The sequence below is a fragment of the Drosophila simulans genome, chromosome 2L (genome assembly GCF_016746395.2).
Source record: "Drosophila simulans strain w501 chromosome 2L, Prin_Dsim_3.1, whole genome shotgun sequence".
Classification (NCBI taxonomy): Eukaryota; Metazoa; Arthropoda; class Insecta; order Diptera; family Drosophilidae; genus Drosophila; species Drosophila simulans.
The window spans coordinates 17,830,103-17,846,205 of NC_052520.2; the positions used below are offsets into that span (position 1 = coordinate 17,830,103).

Here is a 16,103-nt window from a genome sequence, read left to right on the forward strand (position 1 = left end):
TTACAATTAATATACATAAAATCAAATACACAAAATAGAAATAAAATTAAATAAACTCATTAAGATTTAGATTTAGAAAATTCAATAAATTTGTATAATAGTTAAAGTGATTCCTATTTAAAACGATTTCGTAAGTCAGTTGTACATTCTTTCGTACAGTGCATCTAATGAGTTACCTAATGAGTGAAACGAAATATAATCACAAAAGTTCGTAGAACATTTAACAGAGGCCGTAAAACAAGCCTCTTGAAAAGTAGTATTGTGAAAAGCTTTCGGAGATTAGCCTATCAGAAGCGTTCCAAGTGGAGAATTCAAAATAAATTTAATAATAGAAGAATCACCGGTTAATTTGCTCTTGAAATCTAATCGTGCATTCCCATTATTGAACATCAATGTATCCCAACCAGTGGGCTCGCTTATAAATAACCCCGTTTAAATTGCTTGACGTACCAGTATCGAAATCGATCGGAGGCGATGTGTTGTGGTTGCTGCAGTGTGCGCCAGCAAAAGATCTGGGTTTTCTCCATGGGAGGCCTGATCCTGGCCATTGGAATTTTTCTGGCCTCTGCCTGGCCAGCCGTGTCTCGGCAATGGATTCGTAGTCTTTTGCCCCTGGCCCCCAACTCCTTTATCTACAATCGCTGGGTGACTACGCCCACGCCGGTATATAGCACAGTTTTCCTCTTCAACTGGACTAATCCTGGGGATTTGAACACCGAGGGCGTTAAGCCGCACTTTGAGCAGCTGGGGCCTTACACTTTCAGTGACTTTAAGGTTAAGGAAGATTTGGAATGGAATCAGCCCCAGGTGACCTACTTCGGCAAGCGCACCTGGCATTTTCTACCGGAAAAGTCAAATGGATCGCTTGAGGATGTAGTTATAGCCCCACACTTCCCAACTTTGGTAAGTCTGATTCAAGGTTGAGTGCTATGCTATTTGACCGCAGAAAATAGGATTCTAAAATATGACATTCCCCAAAATAAACTCAATTGTTAAAGTGAATAGTTGGAGTCAAAGAATTATGTTTTGTTATACAAAAGGCATCCCCTTTTTTAATGAAATGTAGCTGTTCTCTTGAAGAGCGTTCTGCTGATTTATTCGAACTTACATTAAGAGTGCCGAATATCTGTCGCCACATCCAGTAATCATCCCCGCTAATCCCGCTATCCGCTTTAGACAGCTGCTTCGTACTCGCGCCGAATGCGCCGCATCCTGCGCAAGGTCATGAACTTTGCCCTTAATCGCGAGGGCGGCGCCACGCACATGACCCACACAGCTGGCCAGTGGCTCTTTGACGGCTATTATGACCATCTCAGCCATCAGCCATCTCGGCCGTGGGGATCTCAGCCAGTTGGGAGATCTGCTCCTGTGGAATGGAGAGAACACCACCGGCTTTTATCCTGGCGAATGCGGCAAAGTCAATGGCAGCACGGGGGAACTCTGGTCGCCGTACAGGACGTGGGATCAGCCCACCTCCATATTCCTACCAGATGCAGCGCGGTACTTGAACTTGTTTCCCAAGGAAAACCTCACCATCGATGGCATTGATGTCTGGCGGTACGAGTCCACCAATCTAACCCTCGACAATGGCCAGTTGTCACCGGACACTGAGTGCTTTTGCCTCAAGAACCGCGAGTGTCCGCGCAACGGAGTCCTGGATTACGGTCCTCCCGCCTTCAATGGCCCGTTCTACATGTCGCATCCGCACTTCTTCCTCACAGATCAAATGTACAGGGAGAACACCACCGGCCTGCAGCCCGAGGAGTCCGAGCACGGCATGTATGTGATAATGGAGCCTACTCTCGGCATTCCATTGAGCCTAAGGGGGCAGCTCATGATTAGCACGAAAGTGGTGCGCGACGAGGCCATTGAGTGAGTTTTTTATTTGACGCTGCCAAGTCTCCAAAACCATTTGTTCAAGAATAGTTCGATTAACAGAGACAATTTCACTAAAAAAGGCATTACAAATCAGTTCACTTTACATAAAATCGTTCTTCTTGTATCTGTGTTTGTTTGTCACTATTAACATAGTATCAGCTTAAATACAAAAATTACATTAATATCTATGTAAAGTCAAGTAATTAAGCTTAAAGATCTATTATCAAAACTTAATTTCCTTTTTATCTAGCTTGTTCAAGAACGTGGCCTATGATCATTATGCACCCCTATTTACAATGAGATTGCATGCGGAATAGACGAAGGGCTCACAAAACTATTGAAGGTAGGATGAGCGAAAATTATCTACATATGAATAACAAAATGTAATACCTTATTTAATAGCTGGCCCTAAATGCTGCGATTATAGGAATGTATACAGGAATTGGCTTAGTTCTTTTGGGAATAACAATAGTCGTAACTGGAATATTCGTCACAAAAAAACACAAATGGCACAACGAACAAAGGCGCGACAAGCAATTGCAATGCACTCAAAATTGATAAGACTGTTAAGGCTAACAAAGCCATAATCTCGCTAATCACTGGGAATATTCGGGCATTGTTTAAGGCCATAATCAGTCAGGGCTCTTTAAGGCCCGGCCATAAAAAATGCAAATTACGTGCTTGGCTGGATTATCCAATTTCCCTCAGGTGTTGCCCAGCTGCAGGCATCTAGAATTACACTAAATTATGGCCTTTCAAATATGCTAAAATTTATTAATATGTTAATAATTGTTTTTTGCTGTTCGTTCATGCTATGCAAAGAAGGCGGGAAGGGAGAAATCCTTGAGCACGTAAGCTGCATACTTTATGGCGTACGAACTCTTTCACCAGGCAGAGCCGGCAAATACCGAACTGGAAATTTGAAAAATGCCAAAAGAATATTATAAGCGACTAATTTATATGCACCAAGCACGCAAACTTACGTTTTGCACACACATTGTTTGTGGCCCACGAAAAGGGCGAAGGAACAAGTTAAACAATGTATGAAAATATGAAAATTATATGACTGCCAGTATGTGTCGGCCATAACTTTAGCAAAATCTCTGTTGGGCCAAGAAAACTGGGCTAATAAAGTACGTACTTTAATAAGAATGTTTTATTTGTAAAATAAAAACCAATGCAAGTAATTGAAAAGAATCTTAAGTGTTTAATTCCTATATCTTATCATATTAATAAAATTACTTTAAATCATTTCAGCGAATTATCCTTACAATTTATGAAGTTATTTTGCTATTGCGCACACGTGAGAATTTCCTTTTAAACGAAAACCATGCTCGCACAAGATATTTACTTCATAGTAATAAAACATTCTCGAATTCTTGCACATTTTAATTTGAAAATGTGTTGACAAATTGACAGAGGTTAAATGAAAGGATTGCACAGCATTTTTATTAAAATTTACTTTACAACAAATGTAGCTTATCATTTTTCTGCTCGGCTTCAACATGTACCATTTTATTAGATTATCTATTTTTAGTTTGATTTACATGTGAGCCTGTGAAATTTATTGTTTATTTACGCAAATGTGAAACTTCCTCCCAATAAAGCTAGATTCTTCGTAAGACACATTTTCTTTTGACATTGAACGCTTTACAGTAGCCATTTTGTGGTAGTAATTCTGTTTAAATTCAGTAAAATTCTCTGGCCACTGTCATTTTGAAGGTTGAATTTGGACTTATTCCACTTAGGTTGATCTAGGCTTGGTCAAGAAACCACAGCAATGTGCAATTGTGCGTGGAATTTTTAATGAAATATTTAAGCAACGCCCAAGAGCGACAGAGGACCCAAAATAACATAAAAAGAGGCAGTCTGTCAGCTGAAGAAAATGGTGACCAGCAACAAGAACATTTAATTTTGGAAATTGGTTGTCAAGGTGCGCAGACTAGCTGACATTTTAATACTTTTTTAATGTGTATGATACCCAGTTATAAATGTTCTTTCGGAGTTATATTCTCGAGGAGCGTCATGTTCTGATTGCTAACAGCAATAATAAAATATGTATTTATACTTTTAAGATAAAATAACACAAAAAGTAATTTTATTTCTAATAAACAAACATTTAATAAAATAGTTGTGCAGCGACTTGGGTATCAAGAAATCAAAACACTTGACTCACCTGTGTTTGCCATAACATTTTTAATACTCCTGCGGTTTTTTCTCTAGGCATAACAAGCAACAGATCGCGTCAGTGACCGACTTCATTATTTTGGCTAAATCCGAAAAACCAAGAAAAAAGAGCTTGAAAGGCATAAAGGGCATGTGATGGGATGGGATGTTGCCATTGTGGCCTGCCGTCCGTTTATGTCGCGAAAACTTCGGTGTCCTAATCGGCTGCCTGACTTGCATACTAATTTGTTTGCTGCTCCCGTTCCACCCACTTTGGGTGGGCTGTTTGTGCCCCTCCCGTCCGACGACCTTCAGCTCGTTTGCCTTGCCTTTATGGTCTTTTGGGCTGCTGACAACCCGTAGATTATGTTGTTGGCTCTGGCTTTGGCTTTGGCTTTGGCTTGGGCTCGGGCCTGGTCCTTTGTATAAGGGACAAGTCCAAGTGTGTTTTTGGGTGTGAGCTGGCCAGTGTCATGTTGCCGTGGCTTACAGATTTTCCGGAGGTTGCATTGGCCCCGACTTGTTTGTTTATTTCTGCCGACCGTCCATAAAACCCTGTTTAGCTGCTTAATTTTTTCCTTTGTCATTGTTGACAGTCTCTCTCGGCTCAAGGACGTGTTCTGTGGCGATTCATTTTTCGCACAATTTAATGTTACTTAATTGGCATTTAAGTTTGTGAAAATGTCTGTGTTTTGAGCCGCGATAAGGCAGACATTAAAATAATGATTGAAGCATTTTAGTGTTTTTTGAGTAATCAGTACACAGTTATATCAAATATTTACAGCTCATTGCTATAGAAATACCTGCATAAAATATTTCTACACTTTCATAGAGCTTGGACAAAGCTCAAAGTAGTTTATGAAAGCATAGTGAAAAATGTATGTTAAATTTAGCTGCCAGCCCACCAATAAATAAATCCGTTAGCAATTAATAATTTGTGACATTGTAACTACAATGTTGAAACCGCATCTGGAGTTTTTATTTTTGGAAATGTTTGTTTCAATTTTCTATGCAATGTGCTATGAATACGGGTTCTTGTTTTATGTTTTGTTAGCAGCGTAAATTGCATTGGGCCTTTGGCGTTGGGTCAGATGTTACAAAGTTGACAGCATCAGAGGGGAAATCTGCAGTGAGAAAATGCTTAAATAAACATAGACCATTTCGGGCTAACACCAAAACAACAGAGAAAAAATCGCCCAATGTGTGTTGAGGGAAAAAATTTAAAAATTCAATCTAAAAAACATTCCGGAATTTTACTCCCCCACCGTGTTCCCAAAATGGACTATGGCTAGATTGGCAACCAAACAATTTATGTTTATAGTTTTCTGTTGGCCAACATTTCCGAACGTGAAATAAAAACCAGCTAGTATAGTTTTAAAATTAATATAAAGTTTGTAAACTGATAGCAGATGCGTGTTAATTGAAAAAAACAGCATGTAATCAAATATGCGGCTACTTAGCTAGAAGCCAATTTATAATGAAATATCGCAGTTATCGCACTGCCTTCCAAAAATTCCGCAATTAAAACTGCGCCAGGCCAACAATCATGGCATTTAGCAGCTGCAGAGTTGCATTACGCATACGCAGTGTATGCCGAGCTCCCAAATTGCCTGCATTTATGAAGTGACCATTAAGCCCGAGTGCCATATGAAATGCAAGCTCCATTCCCCAGCTGGCTTTTCAGTTTGGGTTATGGCCAGGCTTAAAGTCCTCTTTTTAGCTGGCAGAAAGCCATAGGCGAAAGGTGGCCCAAAGGAAGATGGTCCAAGATGCTGGAGCATCTTTTGTCGACTGGTCGGGTAAAAACAATTTGCCCCAGGATAGAAACGTTAAGCGAGCAAAAGTGTTTTCCAGAGCAAAAGGAGACTACATAAATTCGAGAGGGAAAGCAGTCGAAGGCGATGTCGATGTCGATGTCAGACCAAAAGAGCTGGCTCACATTGTTTGGCATCGTGTCGGAGCATATGACTATGCATATTTGAAAGGCAATTTCCCCAGTGTTCTGGTCATCGATGCAAATGCAATTTCATTCTGTTTACCAGACACTTAACAATGTCCCCTTTAATGCTGAATTTATCCCTTTTCATATCCGTATGGCCTAAGGCCTATTTGCTCAACATTTTGCAGCAGCTTGCATATGTGTTCCATCAACTGAATCGCAAAAATTCGCACTTCCGCGTTCGTTTCCGCCGAATATGTGTATATGCGTATCGATCAGCCACCTGCTCTGCGCGCTTTCGACAATTTTCGCACTTAAACCGCAGAAATTTTGTTAAATTTTCATTAAAAATACATGGCCTGGCAATTGTGGCAGCTGTGTCGGCATCAAAATGTCACTGCGTTCCGGCTCCCATTCCCCCGAAAAGCTTTTGCATCCGCTCCTGCCGGCGCATGTGAAAAGTTTGAGGGGATGGCGAATGGATGTCCCTGCACCGGAATATCCAAGCAAGTTACACCAGTTTGCAATTATAAATGCAAATATGCGCGTGGCTGTCGGAGTTATTTTATTTAAAAATATCACGGAAGATTCCAAAATATTTCGAAGGATTTTGGGAAAGTAAACCTTAGTTTTCGAATAGGTGTACTCGATATGTTTTTGAGCAGTACCTATGCTATAAGTATTCCTTATTAATAAAATTATTTTTTAAGTCTCAATCTAAGCAGTGGCATTCCATTTAAATTCCATTTAAATTGAGACTGTCGAAACTGTAAAGTGATATGCAACATATCGGAAATTCGTCAAATGACACACCCATTAAATTTCTCAATTAAATATCTGCTCACATTCATGCAATTCGAGCCCTGCGCCAAGACAATATCCATTCCGCATTATTTTCTCCTACGCAATAGCAGCACAATAAATTGCTCCAGCTTCTCATTGTTAAGCATACATCAAAATAATCAACTATGAAATTCTATCCGCATTCCGATGAACCTGTTTCCCGTACGCATTTTGCCATTATTGTCAACCACATGCCATTTATGCCACTGGGCTTTCCATAATTTATTTGCATATATAGATACATGTGACTTAATGCCGGAGCCGGGCATTTAATTAAGGCAAATCCGTGGCCATGGAATGTCCTGGTTCACAGTGCCAGTATCACTGCTGCATTTAATAATGTCAATTCCAGTTGACTTGTGTGCGTTGATTTAGTTAAGACTGCCGGCTTTATTTATGCCAATTTACAGATCTGTGGACACCAGGGAATCCTGTGACCGCCGGACCGTGTAGGTCAGTTGGAAGCCCGTTTCAGATCCACTGGACTGCGAATCACTGGCGAATCGCAGGACAAAAGGCGGCCGGGCCACGAGCTCCTGGCCAGCCAATCCATTGCCACAGTAGTAAGTGGCCTGCAGCTCTGGCCTGCCGACCATGTATGCATCGGGTATGCTCACATAGTCAGATACGCGCAACGGTGTCAGCACGGTACTGCGGCAATCGGTGTCATAGGCAGGTCCTGGCTGCTCGGAGTTCGCCTTCGAGAGCTCAAAGTGCGTGATCTTGTAGCTGTTTTGGGGAAAGCCAAGAAATATTTAATTGTTATTATGTTTTTATAGTTAATACGAAATTTATGTGTCCTAACTAGTAACCAAAGGTAAAACATTATTCATTTGTAATGTACAAAAAAAGAAGTAAAAGAAGAAGCAATGATTGACAATTATTAATGTTGACTAGAATACGCGTGAAATATATCTGGAGTGGCCTGACTCACTCACCTTATCTCGTTGTCTGCCGCTCCCTTGACACAAATCGAGTACTTCATGTTGGGCATATAGACGCCACCCGCAAAATTGAAGCTCACTATGCCGCCAGTGGTGGTCCTGTAGTACTGATCACAACCGAGAGGAGCCAGCATCTCCAGATCCGCACTTGAAGGCGATGTGAGAGTTTGGATAAGCTGGGCAGCGGGACCGGAACCCGAGCCGATTCCAGATTGTACGCCGAAGATGGTCCGTGGCAGGAAGTTGCCCAAAAAGGGCATAATCGGTCGAACAGTGGGTGTTTGCACCTCGGGTTGCCTTGTACTTACAGCTCTGACGGAGTCCCTGGGACACTCCAGTTGGGTGAGAGTCAACTGCCAGGTGGACTGCCTGCCGAGGGACGTGGCCAGTCGGAACAGAAGCTGCAGCTCCTGACCCCGGCGAATGGGTATATACAAGTGCTGACCACTGTTGCGACCGCACAGCCGGAAATGCTGTATCTGCAGAAAATCGACGCACTCCAGCACTCCGGAATTGGCATTCAGCTGCGGCTGCGGCAGCTCCAAACGCTCGAAATCAACGCGCACCTGACACACCTGGCCGCTCCACGGCGCCACGCGGTACTGGCAAGTGTCCAACTCGGCCAGCCCACCTGTTCCCGGGCTGCTGAGAACGATGCGTTTCTGGCGGACAGGGCCGCTCCTCGCATTGCAGGCCACCTGGCAGTGGACAGGTGTAAAGACTGGTGCAAGCACGAGTGCAATCATCAGCAGGTGGAAATCCATTTCGGTCCAATTCGTTGGGGGGTACGCGCTTCGATTGGGAAATTTTCGCTGAACAGCGCTTTTATATCAGTTTCTGAGAGCAATTGTATCCATCGGCAGATAACTGCCATTGACACTCGACGATAAGGCCCACAAGATGTTTGCTGGCGATAAAGTATTTGGACAGCGATGCGTCCCTGGAAATTCCATGTCGTGGTTATGAAATTTTTGGTAAACGAAAGCAGAGCCAACCTCGCTGATTCAGCGTTGAGTGCGAAAAGACTGAGCTGCATCTAAGTATTAGGTGTCTCCAAAATATTTTAAATAAATTAAACTATTTGAGTTTTTAAAAATTTTCAGTCTTGGAATATCAGCGTATAATGGTTACCCGTTTTCCCTTTATTTTAAATTTTAGTGTATCATTATTGAAGGAATATTTCGAAATTATACTATAAATTCGTATAAATATCGCTCTCCTAGGACTTTTCCCTCAACCCAATTTATTTGGCCCAAGTGGGATTTTCCTTTACTATCTATGTAATAATTATCGAATAAATATTGCGCTGGTGAGACACGCCAGGCATGCAATCTTCCAGTTTGCACCCTCACCTTCCGGCAGATAACATTTGTTCTCTTCGGCTTTAAGCCTTCTCTTCAAATAGGAATTCATTGCCCAAACGTTTTATCAATAAATGCCACAAGGAAGTTTTACGCACATTTTATGATAAAGGTAGAGAGGCGTTTATGGCCCCCTACAACACTTATGAGGTCTCACACCCACACGCACGCAACGAAAAGGACCTCAGCGCACGTAAAACAATAAAATTCGAGGCATTTATATGAGCATACCTTTGATTGTGTTAAAATGGTGGAGAGCATATGTGGTGCTGCCCCCTGCTGCCAATTTACATAATACATAATTTGCAGCATAGGTTACCATTTTTTCTGCCCGCCTTATAATTAAAATTAAAAGCCTTGTGCAACATCTATTAAATTTTACGTTTAACGCATATCATGTGACAAAAAATACTGCCGAGCTGGCGTTAAAATTAAACAAATGGCCAAATAATACTAAAATTGCATGCACAGCGCGATTAACATATCAACAGCGACAAAAAATATCATAAAACAGCGGAAAAATGGTTCGCAGCGAGTTTTCAGCTCTGCATTTCTAGGCCTGCGAATGTGGCAAGAACATCAACAATGTAAACCATGGCACACACCAGCGATCAAGTTTTAAAAATTTATGGCCCAAGTACAAGCCCAGTTAAAAAACAAAGCCAGGCGGCGAGCAACCTTCAAAAGAAATAAATATAAAAATACAAAAAGCTCGTGCAGCCGTCGCATAAAAATGAAAACTATGTACTAATAAGCAAAAACAAGGTGGAAAAAGTGAGCAAACTAACGTAGTTTGCAGAAAGGAAAATGGAAAATATAAAAGACGAAAAATTATGAAGGTTATTCAAGGAACAGGGTATGCTCTTCAATTAAGAATTGGCACATTAAGCAATTTAGATTTACAAGCTGGCATGATATGTTTGTAATTTTTCTATCAATAAACATATATTGTTTCGATAAGCCACAGTTTTTATAGTTCATAGTTAGCATTTGTAAGCTCAATTATATATTATATTTTCAATATTTCGTTAACTACTATTGTAAGCAACCAAATACTTTGAGTATTTTCTTACAACAAATCATTTAAAATAAAATAAAAGTTTGTTCGAATCATTTTTGAAAAAGTTTTCTCGAAAATCTAGAGCATTTCACCCACCCACCGCAAAACACTTAAATAAGTTTTATAACCATACCCGAGGACACCGGAAAAACTTCGCTCCAATCCTGCATACCCACTCAGCCATATATTCCCGGCAGACTTCATCAGCAATTTGTAATACCTACTTTCCAAGGGCATTTCACAAGCCAAAAAAAAAGCAAAAAACCAAGGAAAAACACAAACTTTTGTTGTAACCGCAGCCACAGCAGCGCTCACGTATTTATGTCAATGTTTTGTTTTAGTTGTTGGCGGCAGTCCTGGCCACCTTCGACCCGCAGCCACGCCCCTGAACGCCCCTGCCCGCCCCCTGGTTGCATGTCGTGCCCATTTGCGTTACCTTTGAGCCCCCGGCACAAAAACAAGATGTGACGCCTGTTCAGTTTCGGTTCGAGCTGAGGCTCTTGGCTCAGCTCCTGTTTTCCGTGCTCTGTTCTCGACTGAAGCCAGCTTTGTGTGATCAACAACTTGTTTTGTTCTGGCTCAAGATGTACGAGAAAATTGCAGAAGTGGGCTGGAGTCGAACGAATGCGGCATTAAACTACAGGTGCCGAGCGTCAAAGTCATGGAAACACACACATTCGGAGAAAGGAGTCAGCAACAGGGGTTATCAAATGCAAGTCAACAGTACGTTCAAAAATAGGGTGTATGAAATATGAATTTAATACCATTTCTTCAAAAGTATTTCCTCCTCAGAGCATTTTTTTCTTAAATTTACTCCTATTTTCAAGACGCTTTATATTTTTCCGCATGCATTTGAATGCTTGTATTTTACGAAGGAGTCAGAGTAGTAAGTTCCTTCCTAGTTTTATTGCTGTTGACTTTTTAGTTTAATAGCTGTGCCATACAAATATTATGACAATGTCCTTGCAACTCCAAAGTGCATTTGCAGTTTTTGTGTCACCGCCTGATCGAGTCTATCACTAAAATATGCCGCATAAAAAGCCAATTAAGTGACATTCGATTGGTTTGCATAATGCACAGATGGCACGGCAACTCGTCATCCCTGGCAGAAGGGCGGGCCACGCCCCAATCATAAATATAAACAACGCCACGGCGACGACTTTGCCATCTAAAATGGAAATCTACCGGTAACAAGAACATGCATATTTCCCGGACCGTGTTGATTTTTCTTGCCAGCCCGCTCCTTCGTGTTTGCTTATCAAGTGCAAATGCATGCAACTTGCAGCGGCAACAACAATTGCAACACAACGACAGCAACAACAGTATCAACATACCGCGCAGATAGGCAGCGAAACAGCGACGTGTTGCTCCCTGCTGCCGTCAAGGAAAACGAGTTGTTTCCGGCACTCAAACACTTCTGATTGCAGTGCCAAAAAGAGGAGAAAGCCGAAAAAATATGCAAGAATATGCAGCACTTTTGTTGGCGGCGCTATAAATTTAAATGCAATCGCATTAAGAGCGCACCGAACAAACGAAAGGATACGTTCTGGGAAGGAATTTCGGGACTTGGTAATTTATGTTGCACACTTTATGGGGCGCGATGGCTTGTGAACTTGAACTTGCCCCGAACAAACATGTGTGCTGTGGAATGGCAATCAATGTATTTAAAACAGAGAAGTTACAGATTTACCTTTATTTTATTTCAAAATATTTTGATCATTTGAAGCCATCATGATTTCTCGCAATGGAAAATGCGAAATGAAGAACACTCTTATATATATTTATATATATATATATCAGTTTTGCCGGATGATGTTGACAAGAGCCGGAAAACAAACTAGAAACTGCATGCAAATAAGGCAGTCGAAAACAAAGCTCGTTGTTGATTCGAATTGCTTTCTTTTCGTTTATATTTAATTTAATGCATTCCAGCCATCAACATCATCATTGTATTAAACTTTCTGTCAGTTGGCCATTGTTATTACTTTTCAAAGTTTTCTCCCGCTCTCAGTGCATCTCGAAGTCTCTGTTTTTGTGCATTTGCCAGCTGGGTGGAGGAAACTTTAAGCAAATAATAACTCAGACAACCTAGAGGCAATGGTTAAGGGATTCCACAGACTGGCTCACAAATTAATGCGCAATCAACTAGCGGACTGTGCCACCAAAAACCACTATTGCCAGCCACCCATTCGTCAAAGCCTTTTTCTGGGCCAACTTTGCTCGGCCTGGCTTATTTATGTGCGTCGTCTGCAGAGGCAATGAATTGACTTTGTGACTTTGGAGTTGGGTGCCAGCCCAGCTCCTACCCCTCATTCAAAGTCCTACACCCGCATAATGTGCATGACAATCTTTACCCTCCATTTCCATACCCCTTAGCCCCTGGTGGAGACAATGACATTGTTGCCGGCTTTGCTTGCCACATGATGCACTTGATGCCAGGCGGCGCACAATGTGTCCTTTGATTTCCGCAGACTAAAAGCCAACCGCAAGCCACAAGATTGAGGATGATTTGAAAGCAATACACACTGCTTAAAGGGGGGAAATATTTTAAATTCCACGCGGATGCCTCGCGAGGAGATGAAAAATGATGCGCACAGAATTAGGGTCCTTCGATGTGTTTCCATTTACATGAGCATGCATTTCAAATTCATTCAAATTCATTCATTTTGCTGCAGATGGCTATTTACGAAACAATTTTAATAAAAAGGAAGTAGAAGTCTTACCACTATCTGTCATTACAGACACTCGATTTTAAACAATAACAATAGATATGTTTAACACGTTTAACAGCTCTACCCAAAAGATATTATATACATAAATACATTATCTCTAATAAAATGGAATGTCAGGACCTCAAACTCGACACGGATAAAGAACTCATTGATAAGGATCTTGAAAAAGAGGAGCAAACGTGCAACTTAGTCCCATCCTGGAGTCCTAGAAATCCCCTGGAAAACAACATCGATTGCCGCGAAAAGTCAATTGTGGAAAACATAAATGCAGACCAGGATGCCATTGCCAAAATCCAATATCTTAGTTCGGAACATGGCATGCTGGATAAGTATCTAGATAATCAGGAGCAGGATGAATCACTTCGCAAATATCTTGTCGTTGGAGTTCATTGGGTTTCTCTGCTCACGGAACATGTGTTGAGCCATCCGTTTCTAGTATTGCGTTGGCAGTGTCAGGTTTATAATGCCTCCAAGTGTTACCACTTGCATCCTTTTACCCTGCTGCCCTGTATTGTCCACTTGCACAGACGCCAAGGACTAACGACCCTATGGAAGGGAATGGGCAGCTGCTTGCTTGTTCGTGGAATGTCCTGCGCCATTGACGATGTAATATCGAAACTCAGCAGTTGGCCCAAGGAATTGGATAGTCGAACGACCTTAAAGCGATTTGGCCAGCATGTCCTTCTGAAATGTGTAAGCATCGCTTTGGTTTTGCCCTTCCACACCGTTTCCTTGGTGAAGACAGTGCAAAGCGGCATTGCCAGCGACAAAACAGGTCTTCTTGATGTCCTTCGGGAAGGTGGAGCTCGTATTTTCTTATGGAGGTCCCCGCAAAATACTCGAATGCTACCAATGTGGGCATTAATCGGTCCGAGTATTTCGATTGGCATTACAAAGTATCTCTTCAACATTTTAATACATGGCGTATCCACTCGAATGATGCAAAGGAGAATGCTGGAAAATCGGTATGAAAATAACTCCGACAATAAGCTGGAACACCAAAATGCGGAAACCTATGCCGGACTTATAGCCATGCTTACCACTGAGGTCGTATTCTTCCCACTCGAAACCATACTGCATCGTCTAGAATTGCAGGGTACCCGAACCATAATCGATAATCTTGATACTGGTTATTCAGTTGTCCCGGTTTTGACAGACTATCGTGGATTATTCGATTGCTACAGGGTAACAGTTATTTCAGAGGGAGCTGCTGGACTGTACAAAGGCTTCGGAGCAATGATCCTTCAATTTGTCGCACAGATTGCTATAATAAAACTGGCCAAGTGGACAGCGGATCAAATTGCTGCTGGTGTATTGAATCGTCCAACATCCCGCATAGTACAGACCTACAATTTCGATTCCCTCTCCTGCAACAAGAGCTCTATGACAAAATCCCCAAGCATTTCCAGCATCGATGTGGAGCTGACTAGCCTAGGGAAGTATTCACTAGATGAATAAAACCTAATTGTATATCTTAAAATTTGTTATACTCACTTATATTGTTTTATAGAGAACTAATCGATGAAACTTAGGAAACAACTTTGAAATGATTGCTAATTAAATTTACGATTTGTAAAGTGGTTGGTATTTACCATTTAAACAAAGCCGACAACTAAACAAGATTATGTAGTCATTGTCTATTAAATCTAACATTGGTTCATTAACTACCCTGCGAGTGTTTCCCTGCCAATCTAAGCTCACGCCAGCTGGTCCACACGTCGTATGCGAATGTCAATATTGGCAAAATACTTTGCAGGTGTATTGAGGACTCACCTCTGTTAATTTATGTGCAGCCACTGCACTATTGACTCTTAGAGGCTTTTAGCTACTATTTATCTATGTATATGTCCTGGTCAATTGATTTTCACAAATTCTCCGATTGTTTGTTTTTTGGCCCACATTCAGAAGGGCAGTGGAACTTACCACGATAATTTAAAATTACAATTTCCAATGATGTGCTGCAGATACTCGAAATCGCTAGGATTGCGTTTTTATGTGTTGTTTGTGTGCACGTAATGCACATAAAGTTGCTGCTTCGTGCCCCCAGAAGCCGTAAAGCCAATTCGCAGGACACCACACGGCGTATACTTAATACACACGTATGCAACGCGTGACTGCTGCCAGGATCCAAGGATGTGAGTCGAAGGATGCAAAAGAAATCAACTTAAAATGTGCAAATTGTTTATACTGCGACCCCTCTGCGGCCAAAAAACACACAACATATATGTACGTTGGCCGGAATGGGTTAAAGTATGTGCCGGACATTGAATAAGATTAATGAAGGTTTTGCCTCTGGTGTTTCGCCTTTTTTTATGAATGTTTGGTTTCGGTTCGGCCGCCTGCTGCGGTATCGTGGTTGGACCGCAGAATGATGCCGTTGCCCCTGCTGCTAAAATATTTTTGCAGTCGGCCTCGTCGTGTTCTGCAGCAGCTGTAAACGAAAAACATATTTCAATGATGCATGCTGCACCCCAAAAACAACATCGACCGGGCGGTGCCCGCTCGGCCCGGCCAACAATAAAGTACAAACCCAACAAACAGTTTGAGCCAGGCTCAGAAGAAGATGGAGACGATGCTTCTGGCCACAAACAACTGTCAGGAGCACGTTGCGAAATGTGACAATTTTATTGGTCTGTCAGGAAATTATATATCAGAAACGAAAGAGAATGAATATTGCTTTTTAAGTGCTGGACTTTAAGTACAATTTTATTTTTTTTTTAATATTTAAAGCTGTTTTTCCGTACTCCTACCAAAAATAGTTCCCCAAATTATTAAAACTTCAAGCAAGTATACATATAATCCACTCTTTCGAATTACTTTTCGAAACTCCAATTCTTATCGTTTCACACCATTTCCTAATGGAGTTGCAAATGTATATGAAGAAAGCTTGCCAACTTTTTATCTATTTACAGACCACGTTCTTATCACCATAATCATTTAACCATTTCACAGAAATAATTCCCTCGGACTTAAAAAAGAACATAAAAAAAGTGACTGAAACCGTAAAGTAAGTGAAACTGCAGACATATTTAATTATAAATGCAGTTCGACTTTGCTTTGGAAGCAAAAGAAAAATAAAAGAAAGTTCTTTAAGCACTTGCTGGTAATCAGCGAAGCACAAGCTCCATTTCCTCTACGCCATCTTCTTAAATGGCAATTTAATGAGCTCATTGACAGGTG

At 41.4% G+C, this 16,103-nt stretch overlaps 3 protein-coding genes across 3 annotated transcripts; 2 read left to right on the forward strand and 1 right to left on the reverse strand.

Annotated features, from left to right (window-relative positions):
- The first annotated feature begins 239 nt into the window (after window positions 1–239).
- On the forward strand, window positions 240–3,056 carry LOC6732648 (protein croquemort). Its single transcript, XM_016180321.3, is given in 6 exon segments — window positions 240–903; window positions 1,177–1,322; window positions 1,324–1,872; window positions 2,129–2,190; window positions 2,193–2,221; window positions 2,281–3,056. Coding segments are annotated over 6 exon segments (1,371 nt in total). The 5' UTR covers window positions 240–474; the 3' UTR covers window positions 2,437–3,056.
- A 3,967-nt stretch (window positions 3,057–7,023) lies between these two features.
- Window positions 7,024–8,591, reverse strand: LOC6732649. The gene is made up of 2 exons (XM_002079730.3): window positions 7,765–8,591; window positions 7,024–7,555 (listed from the first exon to the last, which is right to left on the reverse strand). The coding sequence occupies exons 1-2, from the start codon at window positions 8,532–8,534 to the stop codon at window positions 7,231–7,233; spliced, it is 1,095 nt and encodes a 364-aa protein (XP_002079766.1). The 5' UTR covers window positions 8,535–8,591; the 3' UTR covers window positions 7,024–7,230.
- Window positions 8,592–12,906: 4,315 nt separating this feature from the next.
- LOC6732650 (solute carrier family 25 member 46) lies at window positions 12,907–15,172 on the forward strand. Its single transcript, XM_002079731.4, has one exon. It carries the CDS (start codon window positions 13,029–13,031, stop codon window positions 14,379–14,381), a length of 1,353 nt encoding a protein of 450 aa, XP_002079767.1. The 5' UTR covers window positions 12,907–13,028; the 3' UTR covers window positions 14,382–15,172.
- The last annotated feature ends 931 nt before the right edge of the window (window positions 15,173–16,103 follow it).